Source organism: Podarcis raffonei, chromosome 7 (assembly GCF_027172205.1).
Source record: "Podarcis raffonei isolate rPodRaf1 chromosome 7, rPodRaf1.pri, whole genome shotgun sequence".
Classification (NCBI taxonomy): Eukaryota; Metazoa; Chordata; class Lepidosauria; order Squamata; family Lacertidae; genus Podarcis; species Podarcis raffonei.
The window spans coordinates 62,595,248-62,615,707 of NC_070608.1; the positions used below are offsets into that span (position 1 = coordinate 62,595,248).

The window sequence follows — 20,460 nt, forward strand, 5'->3', positions numbered from 1 at the left end:
TGAAGGTATGAATAATGCGAAATAGGTGGAATTTTGAGAAGGGCAAAACAGAGATAACTGAAGAACTTTGATATGGCAGGTGCATGCTGCCAGGCAAATTACCATGTACGGTGGTACCTGGGGTTACAGACGCTTCAGGTTACAGACTCCACTAACCCAGAAATAGTACTTCAGGTTAAGAACTTTGCTTCAGGATGAGAACAGAAATCGTGCGGTGGCAGCGTGGCGGGAGGCCCCATTAGCTAAAGTGGTACCTCAGGTTAAAAACAGTTTCAGGTTAAGAACAGACCTCCAGAACAAATTAAGTTCTTAACCCGAGGTACCACTGTGATCAGTTCTGGAAAAAATTCTGCATTACTGCCAGTTAGTTGAAAGATGGATTTTGATGGTGTGGATGAGATCTTGGTCCTTTCCCCCCCAGTACAATGGTACCTCAGGTTACAGACGTTTCAGGTTACAGACGCTTCAGTTTACAGACCCTGCTAACCCAGAAATAGTACCTCGGTTTAAGAACTTTACTTCAGGATGAGAACAGAAATCGCGCAGCGGTGGCGCAGTGGCAGCGGGAGGCCCCATTAGCTAAAGTGGTACCTCAGGTTAAGAACACTTCCAGGTTAAGAACAGACCTCCAGAACGAATTAAGTTTTTAACCCGAGGTACCACTGTAGTGATTTTGTAGAAGAAAAATCTTTGGGGGAAAGGAAACTGATCAGGCAAAAACTACCAAACTGCCCAATTTTCGAAAGGAAAGTTTCCTTAGCAAGCAAGGAAGTGAGTCCCGTGTTAGCACTGCATTTAAAAGCAAGACCAAATAAAAGCTGGCAGCAATTGAAAGGCAGAGGTGGAGTACAACAAAAATCAAATGACTACCCTGATAGGGCTCTGATGGAAACCCATCTGTGTCAGTCTGATACAAGAACACAGTTTAAAAGTCATGCCCAGAAAACTGAAGGGAAGATTGCCTTATCCTCTGCCTGGCAAGTGGTGGTAGATAAGCACTTCTCTGATCAAGCAACATTCACACTAACTCTTAACAGGAAAGCTGCACTTTAAACTCCCAACAACCCCCCCCCCAATTGCTCTGTCATGAAAAGCTGCATGGTATTCGGAGCAATAATTATCCCCCACAATCACATGCAAACCAGAACATTAACCAACCATTTCATGGCATCAGATCCATCCCAATAATGCATGCATACCTCAAGGAAACAACAGTTAACTAATATTGAGATGAACAGGAAACCTATGGGGAGGTGGAGAGGTGAAAGAGAGATAGAGAGAGAGTTCGTAGGTTATTGTGTGCTTGGGGAGCAGAGGTTTTTCTGTAGACACAGATAATTTTTTTCCTGACACACAGACACTTTTATTAAACAAAAAACAAAAACACAGTACAGACCACCATGCAAAATGTTCGAAGCCTGCACAGCCCCATGTTGAGTGTTCACACAGATGCATGGAAAACATTAGCCATCTGTTTCAACACTTTTCCATTCCAGAAATCTACCAAAGAGGTTTTAGTAAACAAAAGCGAAGAGAAAACTGGCCAGTTTTCTAAGACGTGCTTCCTTGCAGCACAAAAAAAATTCATCTGGGTGGGAATGCTTCTCTCCCAAGGTGGCTTGAAGGTATGGAACTATTTGGAGAAAGAAATACAGTGATTGCACTACTTAGAGCAGCAATACCAGCCAGGACTAGAGGGGGTGCTGTATGTACCACAAATCTGATTGATTATTAGGAATTGTTGTTGTTGTTGTTGTTGTTGTTGTTGTTGTTGTTGTTGTTATTATTATTATATTATCAAATTTCTAAATTACATGGCAATCCCACAATATGTAACTGTAGATTTAAGATCACTTCTTCTATGTCCTGCTCTGCATGCTGTGTTCCATTTATCACCAGTTTTGTTTGTTTCTCACACTCTGACCTCCACACCTTCTGCCAGCTTGTTCCAATCTCTGGAATAGGTTGCCTTTAATAGGCAAATATCCTCCTTGGAAATCCCTTCCTAACATCCACTGCATAGTTTCACCTGGCCTCTTGCACTGGTTAGAAGCCACTTTACATTGGGGTCTCTTCCAACTGTACAAATCTATGATTTCATGGGGCACAAATTCCCATGAACAAACCTCAGTGTGAAGAACAACGCCTGGTGGACATCACACGAGGCCTTGGTTAAAAATTGGGAATATGAAGCTTGCCTTAAGGGTACCCTTCCTCACTTTGTTCTGGAGAGCTATTCAGAAAAGTGTCTCAAAAAATGAGCCCATTTATGGCTCCTTCCTAGCAATCTTAAGTGACAGAAGTTTACAAGTTAAAGTCTTTGGGATTTATTTTAATCTTTCTAAACTGCTCCTTATTACTGGAGCTGGTTTGCAGAGATGATGTCTGGTCAAGTTATTAACCTAAGAAATGAAATACATAGGTTTTGCATATCCCAGCTTCGGGCATTGCAGATATGGTGCATTTCTTTAAAAAGTGCTGGCTCCAAATAATTGGGAGCTTCATAATTATCTTTGTACTTTAATCTTTGGTGATGTAAGCAGGCCCTTTGCTGTCATGAAAAAAGGAGATAAAGGCAGTGGGAGGAAAGTCCACATGAAAGGCAAATAGATGCTTCCAACTGGTATTGATGCAAGGTAAGAGTAAAGGTAAAGGACCCCTGGAAGGTTAAGTCCCGTCAAAGGCAACTATGGGGTGTGGAACTTTTAGGCCGAGGGAGCTAGCGTTTGTCCACAGACAGATTTCCAGGTCATGTGGCCAGCATGACTTAACCGCTTCTGGCGCTACGGAACACCGTGACAGAAACCAGAGCACATGGAAACATTGTTTACCTTCCTGCCACAGCAGTACCTGTTTATCTACTTGCGCTGGCATGCTTTCGAACTGCTAGGTTGGCAGGAGCTGGGACAGAGCTATGGGAGCTCACTCCGTTGCTGGGATTTGAACCGCCGGCCTTCTGATCAGCAAGCCCAAGAGGGCTCAGTGGTTTGACCATGGTCACTGCATACATGGAGCTGTCCAACACCAGAAGCAATATAGAGGCTTGGAGCTGCAGACGAGGAACTCTGTTTTTCCGAGTTGCCACCATCATTTTGCCTAAAGTGAAATTTGTACCATATGTTGAAGCTTTTGAGTGGCTAACTGTGGAGGTAGATCAGAGACAGCCATGGTGGCACCTTCAGATGTTTGAACTGCAACTTCCATCATCCATGAACACCAAGTTGCTTACCCCTTAGATAGGTAGCCTGTGATAAATCCAGCACCCCAGGTAGTCTACTAGATTTACTGGATTTGACCTGATATTCTCAAGATTCTATTATGATCACCCAGCTACATTATCCAGTGCTAGGTCTCTGGCTAGGTTCCAGTCACATCCAGCAATTGATAGTCAACAAGGTGAGGCAGCAAAGATCGTACACATTGGGTCTGGTATTTTGCTTTTCTATAATCCAGCCATACAGACCATGTGGACAGCAGCCTTGGACCTTGCTTTGCTGAGGTGTGCTCAGTTTTATCAGAAATGAGATAAAACCTTACCCTTCATGTTCAGAGAAACACAGCAGAAATTCCTAAAATGACCACTGTCAGTAACAAAGCTCCCTTGAAGGTACTAAGGAAGGTTTCTACTTAGACATGGCCATACAATCTGCTAAAGAGAGATTCCAACAGCTACAACAATATATATAGTATCAACAACAAATCTACTGAAGATGCACTTAAGGCCTGCAAGAATTTGGAAAAATAATTGATGCACTATGGAAACAAATATATTGATGATGAAGATCTGTGCTGTGAACTTACAGCAATAGCTTGAAGACTTCCAAAGTCTTTGCTGCCAAAAGGAATACTTCTCTTTGTACTACAACAAAAACTCCTGGATAACGTGCCTAACTTTTCTGTTGATCTAAGCATCCTTCCCACACTTTCAGTGTCAGTGGCAAGCGGTGAACACAGTTTCTCAAAACTCAAACTTTTACAAACTTACATATGCTCAACAATGTTGCAAAAGAAACCGGTTGGCTTGGCAACTATATCCATGAAAAATGCCCAAGCATCAGCACACGACTTGAAGGAACCAGTGGCAACATTTGCAAAGGAAAAAGCATATGCTAAGCGAGATTTTGGTGTGCCTGAAATTGAAACTTAAATTTTAACACCACAATTGACAAGATTATTCAAAATGATTTGTATGCTAAAACATTTTCTTTTGTATTTGAGAAGCTAACCAAAGATTGTTGTATTATTTATTGCAATTTAAAATAAATTTAGCAGATTCAAGTTTGGTGCTTTTCATTTTTTCTGCAAGACGTCTGTTTTTGAAAATTGAAATGAGTAATTTAGGATGTGTTTGTGCAAGAAGTTAGCTTTGCCTGGGGTACAAAAGAGTCTCATACCAGTTCTGCTTCTGTGCCTCAGTGGTACAGTACCAAAAGTTGCCTTTACACAGTACAAGTTGCATTACTTTGAAAAGGCCAAATATTCCTACTGAAGTAATAATCTTAGGTAACTGTCTGAAGGTAGAAATAAGCCCCATGGCAGACACCTCCATACTGGTGCCTTTTTGCAGTTCTGCAACATTTCTTTATTTTTAAAAATTACATTAATATCCCAATTTCAAGGCGGTCATGGTGGTTCACACAGTTCTCCCTCCACTATTTTATCCTAACGACAACCCTGTGAGGCAGGTTAGGATGCTAATGGACCCTAGGTGAGCTTCTTGGCAGCACATCCTCTCTCCCTCCCCCCAAGTTTGCTGGTGCAAACGGGTGTGGAAAGCGAGAACCGCGCGTAACTCCTGCGATTATACCACCACGTGCACAAACCACCGTGAACACGCAATGGAAAGCACGTCTGAAGGGGCCCTAAGTTCCATGGCGTTTACTTCCAGGTACCCACAGGAGTTGCAGGCGAGGGACCCTCGAAGCTGCCGCAGCTTGCTTGCTGTTGCAACTTTCTCTTTAACACAGAATTGTCTATCTATTGATCGATCGATCGCAGTTTGTACCCCACTTTTTTCTCCAAGTTGCTCAAGGTGCACGGTTCCCTCTCCTCCTTTACTACAACACGGCGGGGTCGTTTAGGCTAAGAGAAGACAGCCCAAGTGAGCTTCATGACAGAGAAGGGATTCAAACCCTGGTCTCGCAGGTGCCTAACCCTGCTCTCTAAGCACGGCTCCACAGTCAGGGAATCTATTGCAACGTTCCAGATCTGCAACTGGAGGTCGCTAAACTCGCCGCCCCTGCAAGAGAAACGGGCTGGCAGCCTTGCAGCAGCCCTGGAGCCAAGTGGGCCAAAGGAGCCCCGCGGAGGGGTTGCAAAGATCAAACGTCCCCGCGAAAAGCAGGCGCCGCCAGCTCCCTTTCCCTTGCAAACCCACCGGCTGGCGCGCGCAGGCTGAGCTCTCGGCTCGCGCTGGGAGAAGAGGAGGAGCCTCCGCGCCTCCCCCCCCCCCGGGGCCGCCCTTGGCCCCGCCCCCTCTCTGAAGTCACCCCAGCAGCCCCTCGCCTTTCGCGCGAGGCCGGGGGGCGGGGCGGGCGCGCGGAGCATGGGGAGGCCGGAGCTGGCCTTAAGCTGCAGAGCGAGAGGCGGAGGCGGAGAGAGCGGGAAGCCCAGCACGCCCGGCCGGGGAAGGAGCCGCTACTCGCTCGAGCGCTCGCCGAGCTGACGGAGAGCCGGGATACCCTGGACAGCGCCTCGCCGCTCCGCCGCCTCCTCGCCTTGCCGAGCGCGCCCCGCCGCCTCCCCGCCCAGAGACCCCCTTCGGCGGCGGCAACATGGTGAGTGAGGGAGTGAAGGGACCAGCCTATTTCTGGCGCGCCCGGAGCGGACAGCCGCGTTTCTCCCGCCGGGAGACGCTAAATCCCTCCGAGGAGGAGGAGGAGGAGGAGAGCGCTCTCTCTCGCGCGCGCGCGTTCTCCCTCTCCCTCTTCAGCCATGAGGGCTGAGAAAGAAGCCAGGAGACCCCACGGACAGGAGCTGGGCTCTCTCCTCACAGGCGCCCACACACAGCATCGCCTTTCCCACCCCAACACCTGCCACAGCCGTCGCTTCTCTGTGCGCCTTCGCGCGCGCCATTCATGCTTTCCTCGTAGACGCTTAGCAAGCCAAGGATACACACACAGCACCCCTCTCTCTCTGCCCACGTACACACACGCAGGTGCACATATTCCCTTCATTCTCCTTCACACATGCTTCCCTGCCCCCAAACACCCCCCTCCTTCTTATTCCTCTGCCTCATCCCCTCATTTTCTCCCTCATCCTTACCCGCAAGCACTTTTCCTCACACCTGTACATGACATGCTGCCTCATGCTCCTACACCCCATTTTTCTCTCTCTTGTGCCCACTTTATCCTTTGTCTCACATCTAGCACAAAGCTATCATTTTTTTTTACACCTTGAGCCTTTTCCTTGCACACAAATGCTTGTTCTCTGCAAGACAATGTACCTCGCGCAACATATGCACCGCATTTTCTCAATATGCACACTGTTCTTGTTAGCACACCCACACAGCCTCGCACAGGCAAACACCATCCATTTCTCTCACTGTATCTCATATATATAGCTCTCTCTCTGTGTGTGTGTGTGTGACTATAGGCAACAAATGCTGTGCCCACATTACTTTATCCTCTCTTCCCCACCCACACCTGACCTCCCCAACTAATGTTTCCTCACACACAGAAAGACACATGTTCTTATCTGCATACAGGTGTTTGTTTCTCAACACATACAGATTCACAGTTGTTCATTTGTTGCTCTCAGACCCATTAACAAAAGCACACTGAGGACCTCATGGAAGCCATATTTTACATACTGGTTTCACCAACAGAAGACACTGAGCTCCCTCCTTCCCCTCCTTTTGTGCCCCACAGCTTATTTTTTCAAAATGCATCCTATGAAGAACCAGGGTGCAGTTTTGGGTTGCTCTCTGTATATGAAGAGCTCCTCTACTCATGCACACACTTGCTTCCTATATGGTGCAATCTTATACAAGTCTACTTGGAAGTAAGTGCCATTAAGTTCAATAGGGCTTACTCTCTGATAAAGGGGTTTATAGGATTGCAGGCTTAATCAGCTGCCCTTGCAGATCTCCTGTCTTTGTGCACACTTGAACAGAAAACATTCATGGTGCCACTATAGTAAGGGTTAAAAGAAGAAGAAACTTCCTAACTGTTGTAGAAATGGGTGAAGCAGTTAGTTTATACCACTCCGTTGTCACAAACTGGCCCTAACATCAGCTTAGGCAGGTCTTGAAGAATTCTAGGAGGAATCCTTGGCTGCCAATAGTACTTCCAAATTACTCCTTCCCCACCTACCCTAGTAGTATGCAAATTAAAGATGAAAGGCCAGTTTAAAGGGACATAAAAAACCAAAGTAGACATGTAGGTTCCTAAAACCTCCCCCACCAAACATAGTGGGGCCATATTTTGATTGGAATCAATCAAAATATCACAACAGCTCCACACTTTTGTGATGTATTCGTTGGTCCCAATAAAAGTATTGCCCAACAGATTTTGCACTTTAAAAAGCAGCACTCTGCTCCTTCCTTCCTGCTGCAGATCCAAGTTATTTAGAAAATCCTAGGAAATTCGGATCTAGCTACTAGCTTTGGGAACAAATCCATCTGAATGTAACAAACGCATGTTAGAGAATTAGCATTCCAGCTTCACCACCATTACCCTTATTCAGTCGGGTTCTTCATGACCATATTTGGATTAGATCTTTTATGTGAGTGTTCAGATTGTATATGTATTCTGTTGCGGCAAAATTAAAAACTCATGTTAGGATAACAGCTCAGGGAATGTTTTCAGCCTGTAAGACAAAATGAGGACAATGACATATATATTTTTGGTCAAAATTTGGGTCTTACTGTGTGAAAAGCCCTTAGTTACTATCTGGAAGGTCAGTAACTAAGACGAAAGGACCATTGGTCAGTACCAGACCAAAGGACCATTGTAGCCAGATGACAGGTATGTAGCCATTCACCTCTGACAGTAACAAAGCTAAAATGGGATTTGTTTCTCCCCCCCCATCTATCTAAAAGAACACTAAGCTGTATATAATGAGAAATAATAAGTATTCCAAGACCTGCGATACCTATTATGTTAATGAATGTTGTAACAGTTTACAGTCACATCACAGAAAAACTGCAGTAAGAATGGAAGGAGAAAGGGTATGTTTGTAATAAAATTCCAGTTGTATATAGCTTTATCCCTAATAGATTTCATGCCTTTCATAGAATGACATGAAACAAGAATCAGATAAGCTTTGGAAACCCCTTAAAGGTTATTGTATACATTTCTGGCTGTTTCAATTCCAAGAAATAAACCCAGTTCTGCACTGTTGATAGCTTTAAACAGGTACTCTCCTGGGTTCAAATCTTTCTTAACTAAGGCAGATTTTACAAGTGGAGGACTAACAGATGAATGAAAAATGCAATCTTACTGGGTGACTTTTGTGTGTGTAATTTTTTTATTTAAAAAACCCTGCCAAGCTTATACCTTTTGAAATGTAAGAGCATTTGAAATGTAAGAGCATGAAATGTCAGGGTGATCCACAAAGGGGATTGAAAGCCTCATGTTAGTCCTGTTAGCTGGGCCTATCAGTCTTCTCAATGAATATACAGATGAGAAAACGAGGGTTCAAGGTGGTTCAGTAGCTAACCCAATTATCAGTAATGTGTTCGTGTGTGTTTGTAGTTACACCATTGAGCCTGTGTCCCAGAGGATCACAAGGACTGCACTAATGATAAGATGAAGTTAATGATGTATGATATAATGAACACCTGGGAATCAGGTCACATATAGGTGCTACTGAGTTTTTATTCTAACACCAAACCTGAAACTTTTGGCTTGCACCAGTTACACTGAACTCTCCATACACCCAAGTAGTTTTTGGGAAATTAGATTTTGGACAACATAAATATATTCCATACTTGTGATTTATCCTGACAGTGTTTTATGTGCTTTATAGAATCATAGAGTTGGAAGGTAATATGTGCCAATCTCCTGCCCATGGAGGGAACTCGCTCCATCCAAAGCATATTCAGAAATGGCAGCATGGCTTTTTGTTTGCAGTTGGTTTTTTAAGTCAGTAACTTATTGGAGAAAATCAATGCAGGGAATGAGATGGACACACTTTTTACACAGAGACATGTGTAGTTGACCTACAATGCAATGACAAAGGAGACTCTTGGTGATCACAGTTATGTGATGGAAAGCAGCTTCCCAGGTTGCAAAGTTCTACAAACCTGGAAACACATATAAAAACAAATTCTCTTGGCCATCTTACATGCTGATCATAAACTCATCATTTGGAAGCAAGTGCAATTCGTTGAAATGGCAGTGATGCCCAAGATCAAGGTGCCAATATCTGTGTTTTATTTGGGAAATCGTTAGTTTGAAAGTTGTATACAGTTTCTGTAGTAAACATGTATTATTACACTGTATCTTTTGATATAGCCATGCAAAGTATTTGTGAGAATCGGGATACAATGTTTCACCCCACTCAAGCATGAGAATCATTTTGAAGACATCAGGGTGTTTGTTTGTTTGTTTTGTTTTGCTGTTTATGGAATAGACCTCCCATATTAACCAGCGTTCTCAGCCTCAGTTGTATGCTTATTCTGAGCCATGAGCCTGATTTCCCCCAGGATCTCCAGTTAAAACTGGATCATCTCAAGTAGGTAAAGGTAAAGGGATCCCTGACCATTAGGTCCAGTCGTGGCCGACTCTGGGGTTGCGGCGCTCATCTTGCTTTATCGGCTTCCGGGTCATGTGGCCAGCATGACTAAGCTGCTTCTGGTAAAGCAGAGCAGCACACGGAAATGCCGTTTACCTTCCCGCCGGAGTGGTACCTATTTATCTACTTGCACTTTGACGTGCTTTCAAACTGCTAGGTTGACAGGACATGCATGGAAATACATTGGAAAGCCGCTACCAGTAAGAAGAGACCCTGCTGAGCCAGATGGACCAGTAGAGGCAATGGAGCAGATTTTGGAATTACTGGGGAGCTGCAGCGGGGAGGGGAGAGAATAGGCAGGAGAATCTCCATTTATGCAAATTGAATTTTTGTTGTGCAGGCAGGCTGACACCATGGGATGGCACCCCATATGCTAGACTTCAGGAACCACCACTATTTTCTGCAGCAATTGCAAACTGTGGAACACCCCAGACATGCCATGAGCGTTGCCTATCTCTGGCAAAAGTGACTGATAATAACTATCGGTTTGTCTAGTGATAAAGGACCAATTCACGCCACAAGTTTCCTCACCCCCACTGTGCAGAGATTCTTCACAGCTACATAGGATGGGGTGTCCAGATGTGGCTCTCCAGGGGTCCCTGTCTGGCTTTCAGGATTGTCCCCAGGACACACCAAGCCAGACACCTGATGGGCTCTGTTTCATGCCCTCCCTGAGTGCCTCTGCCTTGCTTGAATGTGACCTTGAACTGTGACAATGCCTCTTGCTTGCCTGGACAGAGAGAGGGTGGAGAAGCCCACACTGAAAAATGCTCCCCACCCCAACATAGGAACCTTACCTTATACAAAGTCAAGCCATTCAACCATTTAGCTCAGTATTATCAACACTAACTAGCAGCGAGTCTGTAGGGTTTCAGGTAGGCATTTTTCCCAGCCTTATCTGGAGATGCCAGGGATCGAACCTGGGACCTTTTGCATGCAAAGCAAATGCTCTACCACTGAGCTACAGTCCTTCCCTTACGAACATACTGCCCTACAGCTAGAGCTTTATGTTATCTGGAATCTTCATGGAGTTCGGTTCCTTCAGCAAGTGTAATAAGCCAATAACCTCTTTGCAACCATATAACAACTTTTTTTCTCTTTTCTTTTGGTCTGGCATAATACCTGGAGGTGTGGATAAATGATTTGTGGAGGCCTAAAGCTTAGTTTGTGGGGGCACGCTCCCAGCTCCTTTTTATTTTGCAGATACATTGGCAAGATGGCAAGGGCCTAGAGCCCTTGACAGTGTAATGTGCCAAAATTAGGCATTGAACTGGATGCGACACTGGGGTGCATAAAAAAGGACAACCTTCTGGAGATGTGGGTATATCATCTGGTGTTGTCATGCATTAAATAATGTTGCACCAAACAAACAACCCAACACCCAGCCATTTTGATTGCAAAGAATTCTTGTGCATCTCAAGAGGACCATCCCTGGTCTTGGAGATATATGATATTGGAAAGTACAAAGCTTATTTAGTGGTACAGTGGTACCTCAGGTTACAGACTCTTCAGGTTACAGACGCTTCAGGTTACAGACTCTGCTAATCCAGAAATAGTACCTCAGGTTAAGAACTTTGCTTCAGGATGAGAACAGAAATTGTGCGGCGGCAGCAGCAGGCCCCTTTAGCTAAAGTGGTACCTCAGGTTAAGAACAGTTTCAGGTTAAGAACAGACCTCCAGAACGAATTAAGTTCTTAACCCAAGTTAAGTTCTTTTTCACTGACATTTTTCCCTGTAAAAAGAATGTCTCTGCATTGATTTGCAGCCAGCACGATCCAGTGGGTTATTGGCCTTTGATCTAGGAAATTTGGGTCCAAGTTCCACTTCCTCCTCAGCTGGTTGACTTGAGATAAAATTTGTTGGCTTCAACTTCCCCATCACCAAAATGGGAATAACAGAATTCCATTGGATGGGGATAGTTGCTAGTGTGATGACGCATGGAAAGCTTTGCGCAACATCGGTGATTACATTTATAAAAGGGGGGAAAAGCAACCTTGCATTCTCAGTTACCTGTTCCTTCCCTTACCCACCCCTTTCAACAGTCTTCACTGGGCTAGTCTTTTAATTTATACAATAGCCTATGTAATTGTACTTGCAAATCTGGGCTTAAGTAACCTAACTGGGGCCCACTTAGTTTTAATTTAAGAGAGGGTTATTTTCCAGTATTCATTTCATCCACTCAAGTGGCACTGGGTATCTGATTCTGCAGCTTCCACTGCTTTCCTCACACATGCATTCTTCCCAGCCAGTATTAAGAAAAAAGAATCCCCAGCAATCTCTGCTGCAAACTCTAAACAGAGTCCTTCCAAAAAGCATCATACTGGCAGCGAGTGAATGACTGGCACAAACCTCCAAAAGGGGGTGGGGAAAATACTGTTTCAAGGAATTGGCATTCTTTTCATCAGAGTACAAGTTCCAAATAATGGCATCCACACCACATTTGCTTTCCAGTTACTTGTTATGTAATGGCTTGCTTTGGTTAGTTGTGTAGGAAGTCGAATAAATTATATTGCGACAGTGTCTTTAATAAGCATTTGCTGGTACAAAGGGACATTTTATTTAGCTCTGTTCTGAGCCAGGGGTGGTTTTTAGTGGTAGGAAAAGACAGCCAGGTATAATTCTGACTGCATTTACTCCACTACAACCCCACTGATTTTACTAGATCGCAGCAAGAATTGTAACCTTGGGCAGTAGCTCACAATTCATGAATTAAAGTCAATGGGACATCTATGTGAAACTTTGGACCTCTAATGCTTACTGACATTTAAATTTTTAACATTCACTCTCGTAACTAATTATTTCAGAGTGATTCCATTAAAGTTGACAGAGCTCCTCCTCAGACACATAAAAGGAGTCTTGATAGATGTGCGTCTTAATGCATGACACATCGATGGAAGACCATAACATGGTGTCAGAAGTCATGTTGCAAATTTACAGATTCCCAACCAGACAAGGAAAATGACACTGTTCCCTGCACCAGAAGTATTCAGCTCTAATAATCCTGCACCCTGGAAGAAATAGAAGAAAATATTTGCTTGCTTTTGCCTGGCATCAGAGGAATAGTGCACATAAAGCTCATCACTATGTTATGGGGAAAGAAGCCAACAATGGCTGCTATTCATGTAAACTTATCTCAGAGTAAACCAATTAGATTCAACTGGTTGATTTCAGTGGGTATAGTGTTGAGTATGGCTAACACTAGATACCGCCCAATGTTTGCAATTCCTTTTTCTTTGCTGGAGAGAGCAACAAGCACAACCGTAGCCTGATTAGATACCTATTTCACTCCCAAGAGGATTGTAGCTTATGAGAAGTCTGCTGTCGAAGACTAGTCAAATCCCTGAGTCATTTGTTAGGGCTTTGTCTAAACAAGACTGAATTTACTGTTAAAAAACAGAAGACCGCTGGTAGAGATAGATTGGTGACTGTAATTCTAGAAAAGGTCTCTCTAATCGTTTGCCCTACATCAGTTATGAACCACAGTTCCCACCATTCCTGACTATGGGCCATGCTTGATGGGGCTGGTGGGTACTGTAGAAGTGGTATTACCCATTGGGAATGGTAGGGGAGAAGGCAGGGATGCCAACTGTAGGTAGAATCAGAGCCAATTGCAAGCAAAACCAACTAATGCTAGTTTTGTCTCCATCCTCCTCACTGTTGAGTTCCACAAGAGCAACATCAAGACTGAGGAAGGGCAAGTGGACAGCCAGTGCCACCCGCTTGGGCTGGTTGTGAGAAGGTGGGGGCTGGCTGAAGGCAGAGTGAGGTTGGTGGGGCACTGCCCTGTTCACTCCAATGCACCAGTCTCCACTGCACTGCAGACCCAAACATCTAGAAAGCACTAGGCTGGGGAAGGCTTTTTTGCAGAAAGGGTTGGAGCTGGAACAGATGAAGGAGCATAACATAATTTAAATAAATAAATAAATAAATTTTATTTATACCCCGACTTCCCCAGCCAAGGCCAGGCTCAGGGCGGCTAACAAGCAATAATAAAAACAAGTTGAATGAATACAACTTAAAAACAAGATTAAAATATAACATTAAAACATTGAAACATTAAAATGCAGCCTCATCACAGGAGGAGAAAGGAAAAAAGAAAGAGGGGGAGAGAATCAAAATTGACTCCAAGCCAAAGTCCAGGTGGAACAACTCTGTCTTACAGGTGCTGCGGAAAGAAATCAGATCCTGCAGGGCCCTGGTCTCATGAGACAAAGCGTTCCACCAGACCGGAGCCAGTGTTGAAAAGGCCCTGGCTCTAGTTGAGGCTAATCTAACTTCCTTAGGGCCCGGGGCCCCTAGGGTGTTGCTATTTATGGACCTTAAGGTCCTCTGTGGGGCATACTGGGAGAGCCGGTCCCGTAGGTACGAGGGTCCTAGGCCATGAAGGTCAAAACCAGCACCTTAAATCTGACCCTGTACTCCACCAGGAGCCCATGCAGCTGGAAAAGCACTGGGTAAATATGCTCCCATGGCAGAGACCCTGTGAGGAGCCTCACTGCAGCATTCTGCACCCACTGGAGTTTCTGGGACAGCTTCAAGGGCAGCCCTGCGTAAAGCGAATTACAGTAGTCAAGCCTGGAGGTGACCGTCGCATGGATCACTGTGGCCAGGTCGGGGCGGGAAAGGTAAGGGACCAATTAAGGAGATTATGTTAAGTTTTCAGGAAGCATGCCTCCCAAGCAGTGTGGAAGGTTACTGTTGGAATTGGGGATGTGGAAGCTAATGTGCTTAATGCATGGCCTTCTGGTTTCTGAAGCACTTGGCTTATTTGAAATATGACATCTTAGCCAAATGTTTAAATGAGTAAGCAGGGGAATAATTGCATTTCCATCTAGAGCAAGCTCTTTAAGGTGGCAATACTGCACGGTACAGTAAAGGGTATGTGTGGTAGAAAATCCTTTCTGACCCTTCCTGGCAGCAAAAGGAGGAGGAGCCCCTGGTACATTAATCCCAGTCTTGGGGACACAGTGTTACATTGCAGGCAGCTGGGACTGCAACCAAGAAACCTCCTTCTTAAACATAGAGCCGCCTTTGTCTCAAGGCTAGACAGGGAGCTGTTGTAAAACTGAAGGCATTCTCCCTCCCTCTCTCTTTCTATTTAAAAAGTTCAATTGCTGAACTAGCATAGATATCCTCTGCACAAGCTGTGCGCCCAGTGTCTGAAATGTGTTAAAATGAAAGATGTGAAAAAGATCCTCAGTGGGATAAAATTACTCCCACCCCGTTTCCATTCTCCTGCAGTAATCCAAAATGTGTTTCAAATAGCAAGATAATCTCATTCTATTTTAGATAGTTTATAACACTAACTCATTCTTATGCCTCCGTTCAACAGAAAGCTGTCAAAATTGGTAACATCATCATTTGGAATTAACAGAAATGTATGGACAGTATGACTCTGACATACTCGTTCAAAACTTTTTCTATACAGTGGGACCTTGGGTTAAGAACTTACTTCATTCCGGAGGTCCGTTCTTAACCTGAAACTGTTCTTAACCTGAAGCACCACTTTAGCTAATGGGGCCTCCTGCTGCCACTGCGCTGCCGGAGCACGATTTCTGTTCTCATCCTGAAGCAAAGTTCTTAACCTGAAGCACTATTTCTGGGTTAACGGAGTCTGTAACCTGAAGCGTATGTAACCTGAAACGTATGTAACCCGAGGTACCACTGTATTGCTGTTTTGATTTCACGTTTAGAGGACCATTGCTGCCTTTGTTCCTGCAGCATTTGTAAACAAAGTATTCACTTTTACTAAAGTTTGCTGAGTTGCATCAATATCTTGAGTGATATATTTAATGAATGAAGTATGAGTGCATGATTAAAGTGTTTTATATTTCGTTGCAAATGGTTGTGTCCCTCTCGATATTGCATGTAATGAGAGGCAGGATATGAACCTTATAAATAAAATAAAATAATAAATAATAGATGTGGCCATTAGGCTGCAGTTCTTGAAAGTAAGTCCCACTGAACTCCACAGGGCTTACTTCCAAGTAGACACACATAGGCTTGCATGGTTAAAGAGCAGACTTTCCTAAGGTCCAATCCAGCTAATCTGATTAGCGATGTTTACCGCTCCTAAATGGATAATTACCCTGCATCACATTGACTGGATTATTTTTCTCATACTTCCCTCCCCCCCACGCTCCTTTTCAGTTTTCATAAAATGGAAACATTTTAAAGCATTGCTTCTACCATTAGCCAATTCAGTGTTGTCATTCAGCCCAGCTGCTTAGAAATACTTGGTTACACTTGTATGAGTAAATATAGACTGCAATGGAAAGTGCAGAAATTGATACTAATTTAGATAAGCATACCTGATCTGCTATTAAATTTGAATGCATGGAACTGAACCTGAGCAGTAAAAGTTAGCAAACTATTTTCCATTTGTAAAGATTGCCAGGTCTACTGAAGCTACTCAGGCAACCATCTAACCACAAGATAGCCACAGTATGCGGAATCCAGTATGCAGAAGCCGAGTGCAGTGTAAATCTATGACCAAGCATGGGATTTATATTACAGCACACATTGGGACGCTTACCTCTAACCCAACCCCACCGATGCTTCCCCAAACATGCTGAAAGCTGAATACTGTGTGTGGTAATACCTCACTACAGGCTGGCAGTCATCACAAGCATGCATGCCAAGTGTATGTGCTGAAGTTCCCACATGCCTGCTGGTTGTGTGAATGTGTCCTGGCTGTAGCATAATAGCTTTTGTTGTTTGTGCCAGAGATTTTACATTCAGTTGCACTATTAGCTAGGAGATACGCCAAAGGCACCATAATTTCCTAAACATCCAGTGCCTAAACATATGCACTAATGTGCATTTGTCTGTGTCAGCAACATAACATGCATCAGCCTACTCTTTTAATATTTTGTTATGCTAGCTGCACAGATGTATGCATACATGATTTCCTTGCAAAACTAATACGATATCAAAATCCATAAAACCATCCAAAAAGCAACTAGCAATCAATTGACTGCTCAGTTTTTCTGATCGTCAGGTAATTGTAAAATATTCTAAGAATGATGCTGTGTAGATGTGGGTCAATTAATTTTTACTTAATTATGGTTCCATTTGTCAGTAAGGGCAACATGTCTCGTAGCCTGCAGCACTCGGGGATAAACCTAGCAGCACAGCAAGACTTCTCCCACACTGGCCCGCTGCTATAACTGTAGGAATCACCAAACAAGATCACAAGCAGTCTTCGGGGGCAAAGGTCATTGCTTAGGGGATGGAACAGAGCCAGGGAATTATTTTCAGCCTAAGGGCTTTGCTCCCTCATAGGCAGGGCTCGCCCAAACATTTCCTCACCTTAGGCAAACCACAAAACAGTGGCCCCCTTCCCACCAGGGATGAAGGGGTGAGGGAAGATGTTCATCAGGAACAAGGGGTGATAAAGATTTACAATGGAACCTGCTGCCCTTGTGAATTCTGCCACCTGAGGCAATCACCTCAACTTGCCTCATGGGTGGGCTGGTTGTAGGCAATTTTTCATGGGCTTCTTTCTTGAGACTGGTGGGCAGGGTCAAAAGGAAAAGTAGCCAGAGCAATTAATGCAACCTTTCCTTTTATAGTAGGCTGCACTGCAGTCACACCAAAGCCAGAGGTTTCTATATGCACATTCCTCCAGCCAGGCAAGCAAGAAGCACATTATTACAATTAAGCAATGTCTTCCAGCCATGCAAGAGCACTCAGGGAGGTTGTTGAGCAGGGCCAGTGAGTGGTATATGGCCTGGAGAGAATCTTGAGGATCAGAGAGGACTGCTTTTTGGCTCCTAGGTCTACACTCCTGGTGTAGATCATGGGGCTAGGATGAGGAAGACCCAGTTCCAAATTTCTCCCTAAACCGTGAAGCTCATTAGGTGACTCTATATAAAACCGTGTTTATGGAAGACAATGGCTACGAGTGATCGCCAAAGGAGAAGAAGATGATAGAAATATATGCCTTACAAATAGCTGGAGATAAATCTTTACTTGTCATGCTGGCCCCAGTTGAACAACCAGTATTATTTACATATGCATTCATGAATGGAATGCATTTCTCTCCCTTGAGCTCAAGAGAGGGTTTAGTCCTTTTTTGCTTTCAAAGCTCCTTCATAGCAATGGATAAGTTATTCACCCATTAACTTGCCTGTCCTCACAGTGTCCTCCAGACAGTATCCCCACAACTCTCACATTCACAGTTAAAGATAGAACTAACAAAATAAACTTTTTTTTACCGTTTTGTGTACATTTCCGCTACAGATAACTACAAATAACTAACAATGTTGAGCACATCACACACATTCCCTGCCTAAGGAGAGGGCAATTTGTGAAGATGAACAGCAACTATGCATGCTGGTCTAAGCTCCTTGCAGAAAGGGCAGGGTGAAAGTGTGATAAAATAATGTATTCTATTTTAAACCCCATTATTTCATGGTAGCAGCCATCTAACTTGTTTTTTACAGCTAGCGTAAGCCTCAAACTTGTTGGCAGTTTTCTTTGATGTTGCACTCAAGTAGAAAGCCAACATTTTAAATTCTAAGAATAAACAATAGAAGTGATTTATTTATTTACTATACACATTTACTTATTATACAAATTTCTAGCTTGCTTAATAAGATAATATTCAGCAGTGAACAACATAAAATCTCATGAAACAATATTTGTTCAATATGTAAAATATAATTCAGTGAGAAAACAATACATGTAATTTTAACTATGCACTGTGTGAAGAAGTACCATAATTCCTTTTATTTATCTGGAACCTTCCAACATTCCGTTTCATGGGATGCCCACAATTTCACGTGTTTTGAGAGAGGGAGAAACACTTTTCTCTATCCACTTTCCCCAGGCCATGCATCAGTTGCAAATTTCTGTCATGTCACCCTTTCTCTCAATGGAAAAAGTCAAAAATTATGGAACCTTTCCTCACAGCAAAGTCACTCCATCTCCTTGATCATTTTGGTTGCCTGTTTCTGAATCCTTTCCAACTCTGCAATATCCATTTTGAGGTGAGGTGAGCTAAAACCAACCTCCCCCAGTCCGATGCCTTTCAGGCGTTAAGACCAGTGGCGAAGCTGCATGCTCTGGCACCGGGGTGGAGAGCAGGCAGGGGCGTGGTTGGCGCCCGTCCCGGGGGGGGCATGGCACGTCACCTGCGGGGGCATGGCATGCGTCCTGGGGTGTGTGGCATGCTGCCCGTGGGGGTGTGGCATGCATCCCGGGGGTGTGACGTGCCACCCACGGGGGCATGGCATGTGTCCTGGGGGCATGACACACTGCTTGTGGGGGCTTGGCGCCCAGCGCTGTGGGGGAAAATCCACCAAGCATGTCCGGGGGGGGCGGGCGCAATGGTAGTCCCCTCCCCGATGGTGTTGGGGGCGGTGCACTCCCCCCGCCCCTCATTCCTCCGCCAGTGGTTAAGACTCCCATCAGCCTCAGCTCGCATGTCTGCAGCTGATGAAAATTACAGTCCAAAACATCTGGAGGGCACCAGATTGGGGAAGAAGGCTTCTTCAGATACTCTCCCCAGATAAATCTTCCTTAATTACAAATTAAGCTGCTGTTCCACTATGAAGTAGGTAGAATAGAATAGGATTACTTTTAAATGGATTGCACTAATCTCCTTTCCGGGCCAGGCTCATTTTGCAGCGTTAAGAGCAGGGATATTCCAGAGCTGTAACATCATATTTTCTTAATTTGGCCAGATTTTGTGTGTGATACATATGTTTGCAACACTTCATTATAACAGGGTTGTTTTCTTTTTTAAAAAAGACAGTAAAATAATTGTGGAATGTCGGCTAGACAATCGTCTAATAAATACCAGGATCATAGAATTGTAGAGTTGGCAGGGATTCCCAGAGTCATCCAGTCCAACCCCTTGCCATTTAGGAATTCTGCACACAGACACACTGACCACAGAGATGACTTACTTAGTATAAAAGGTACACACAAACCCCTTTTTGCGTTTTTATTTATTTTGAAGGAAAGGCTTTAGTGCTGGGACTCTGGGTTCAAAGATACCAATGTGTATGCTTTTTCTTCTTTGCTAAAAGATTTTGATCAAAGTCACTTCATTTTAGTCTTTCCAGGTGCAGATGATGTGCGGAATGCTTTTTGTGAAATACCTGGTATCTGTGGATATCCCTTCAGTGCCACCTTCCACTCACGGTTCTCAGGTGCATTCCCACCATTAATAAAACACTGGATTAGTATATTCTACTAGTTGATTCATAAGTTTCACCATCTGAGCAGGAACAAGAGTCAGCAAAACTAAGTAAATATGCACTAAGGGAAAAGAACGAACGAGCATTTTTCTTTTTCTTTTGCTCAAACTTAAATTAGAGTCTTGCAATTAAATTCCGGATTTGGAAGCAGAATAGAATCAGGATGCAAATATGCACTCTTAATAGGAGGCATACAGAGGAAATAAGCTTATAGACTCACTTGCTTTTGGGTCCCTTTCTCCCAAACAGGTCCAGGGATGGTCAGTATCCATAGAAGCCTACCCTTTCACACTCAGCAAGAAGGCTGGCCACAAATTCCCAATTTACAAAATTGCAATGCACAGAATGTTAGCTGCTCTTCCTTCCTCTGAAGCAATATTATTGTAATAGTAATAGGCATATGAGGCTATTAATCTAGTGGACCTTGCCCCATTTTGGTTAGAAGAACACTATTCAGTGTGGGATTTTAATTTATTCCTCTTGACTCAGATCAGTTCTCTTTAAAAACCACTGT

General features: G+C 44.0%; 1 protein-coding gene, 1 long non-coding RNA gene and 1 other non-coding gene across 4 annotated transcripts in view; 2 read left to right on the forward strand and 1 right to left on the reverse strand.

Moving 5' to 3' along the window:
- Positions 1–5,487: 5,487 nt before the first annotated feature.
- Positions 5,488–20,460, forward strand: part of ELOVL2 (ELOVL fatty acid elongase 2) — a 48,678-nt gene continuing 33,705 nt past the window's right edge. Inside the window, exon 1 of one of the 2 annotated variants that reach the window (XM_053396911.1) lies at positions 5,488–5,777. In XM_053396911.1, coding sequence (XP_053252886.1) covers positions 5,775–5,777 — 3 coding nt within the window. In that variant the 5' untranslated portion in view covers positions 5,488–5,774. The remainder of the gene's footprint in view (positions 5,778–20,460) is intronic. The other variant, XM_053396913.1, reaches the window with a different exon arrangement.
- LOC128417780 (uncharacterized) lies at positions 8,118–9,531 on the forward strand. Its single transcript, XR_008331551.1, has 2 exons — positions 8,118–8,357; positions 8,971–9,531. It is a non-coding gene; the product is annotated as an uncharacterized LOC128417780 (long non-coding RNA).
- Positions 10,638–10,712, reverse strand: TRNAA-UGC (transfer RNA alanine (anticodon UGC)). Its single transcript has one exon. It is a non-coding gene; the product is annotated as a tRNA-Ala (tRNA).